The 1323-nt window shown below is 45.7% G+C and overlaps 1 protein-coding gene across 1 annotated transcript; it reads left to right on the plus strand.

Annotated features, from left to right (window-relative positions):
* The first annotated feature begins 565 nt into the window (after positions 1–565).
* On the plus strand, positions 566–901 carry LOC136402534 (ATP synthase membrane subunit K, mitochondrial). The gene has a single exon (XM_066379995.1). The coding sequence runs from the start codon at positions 610–612 to the stop codon at positions 784–786; it is 177 nt and encodes a 58-aa protein (XP_066236092.1). The 5' UTR covers positions 566–609; the 3' UTR covers positions 787–901.
* Positions 902–1323: the final 422 nt, after the last annotated feature.

Consider the following 1323-nt stretch of genomic DNA (forward strand, 5'->3'; position numbering starts at 1 on the left):
AAGGGCTCCTCTGTGATCCCGGTATGGACCGTGCCAGAGCTGGGCTAACTACATTTCCACCTTCTGGACTGTTGGGCAAACAAGTCTGTAATATGTGTGTTAGGTGTAAAGCCAGTAGCCACAGCCACTATCACAGCTGCCTGGCCAGTGCAGGTTTGCATTAGATTTGGACAGACAGTAATGAAACAACAGAGCCAAGAACTGGTGGGCCATTATCTTTAATCCAGCTTGTACCCAGCGGGCAAGTAAAAACACACACTGGGCTCCAAAACCCACTCATTCAGTGCTCACAAAGTTACTGACTTATCCGAGTTTTCTAGAATCAAAGGTTTCTAGCTCACAAGCCTTATTCACCTCTGTTCCACATCTCCTTCTCTCTGCACAAACTCTACACAAACTGGCTTCTCCTTCAGCACTCTGCCATCTTGGTTGCTTCTCCTGGCCTTCTCCACGTGGCCTCTCTCTGCTCTCCTACAGCATGGGCTTCTAGAACGTAATCACTCTTCTCATGGAACAACTTGATCTCTCTTCCTTTTAAAACCTTTTGGTGATCTCCGTGCGCTGAAGGGCACAGCTGGTGGAATTCGTGGATTTTGCAAGATTGAAGCCATGGCAGGTCCAGAAGCTGATGCTCAATTCCAGTTCACTGGTATCAAAAAATATTTCAACTCTTACACTCTCACAGGTAGAATGAATTGTGTACTGGCCACATATGGAGGCATTGCTTTGCTGGTTTTATACTTCAAGTTAAGGTCTAAAAAAACCCCAGCTGTGAAAGCGACATAAAAAAGATTCTAACTGTACTTCATCTGTTAATTTCCCATGCCTGGAGAAGCTAATGTCAACTCATCATGTGATACTCAATTTGTACAATAAATTATGAACCTGGAAAAAAAAAAAAAAAAAACACCTTTTGGTGTAAAAGCCCTTCCCCAACTCCTATTAACATAATCACGCCCATCCCAAGCAAGAAGGGCAACTAATATTATCACCTGGGTGACGGGCTTCCACGTGGGCAGCGCCAATTTTAACAAAGTGAGCATAATATATTTTATCTGCCCAACATTAGGTTTGCTCACTTATATTTTGCCTAAATGTTGCATTGGTGCAGGGCAGCACCATGTGTGTGTGGTCTATGGAAGATGTGGTACTTGCCCTCAGGGCTGCAGATTGCAAATTGTGGGTTGCCTGCCTCCATGGGGAGGGGCAATTGTTTGCTCTTGTTTGCTGGAGAAGGGGATATTTTCTGCTGGCCTGTTTGACCTGGAGTGCTGAGGCTGGTGGGGGCCTGTGAGTCAGCCGAGTCTGGAGAATGAGTCCCGT

The sequence above is a fragment of the Saccopteryx leptura genome, chromosome 4 (genome assembly GCF_036850995.1).
Source record: "Saccopteryx leptura isolate mSacLep1 chromosome 4, mSacLep1_pri_phased_curated, whole genome shotgun sequence".
NCBI lineage: Eukaryota > Metazoa > Chordata > Mammalia > Chiroptera > Emballonuridae > Saccopteryx > Saccopteryx leptura.

What these genes read in the sequence shown, in the direction of transcription:
- LOC136402534 (XM_066379995.1), top strand. Translation starts at nt 610, where the DNA reads ATGGCAGGTCCAGAAGCTGATGCTCAATTCCAGTTCACTGGTATCAAA.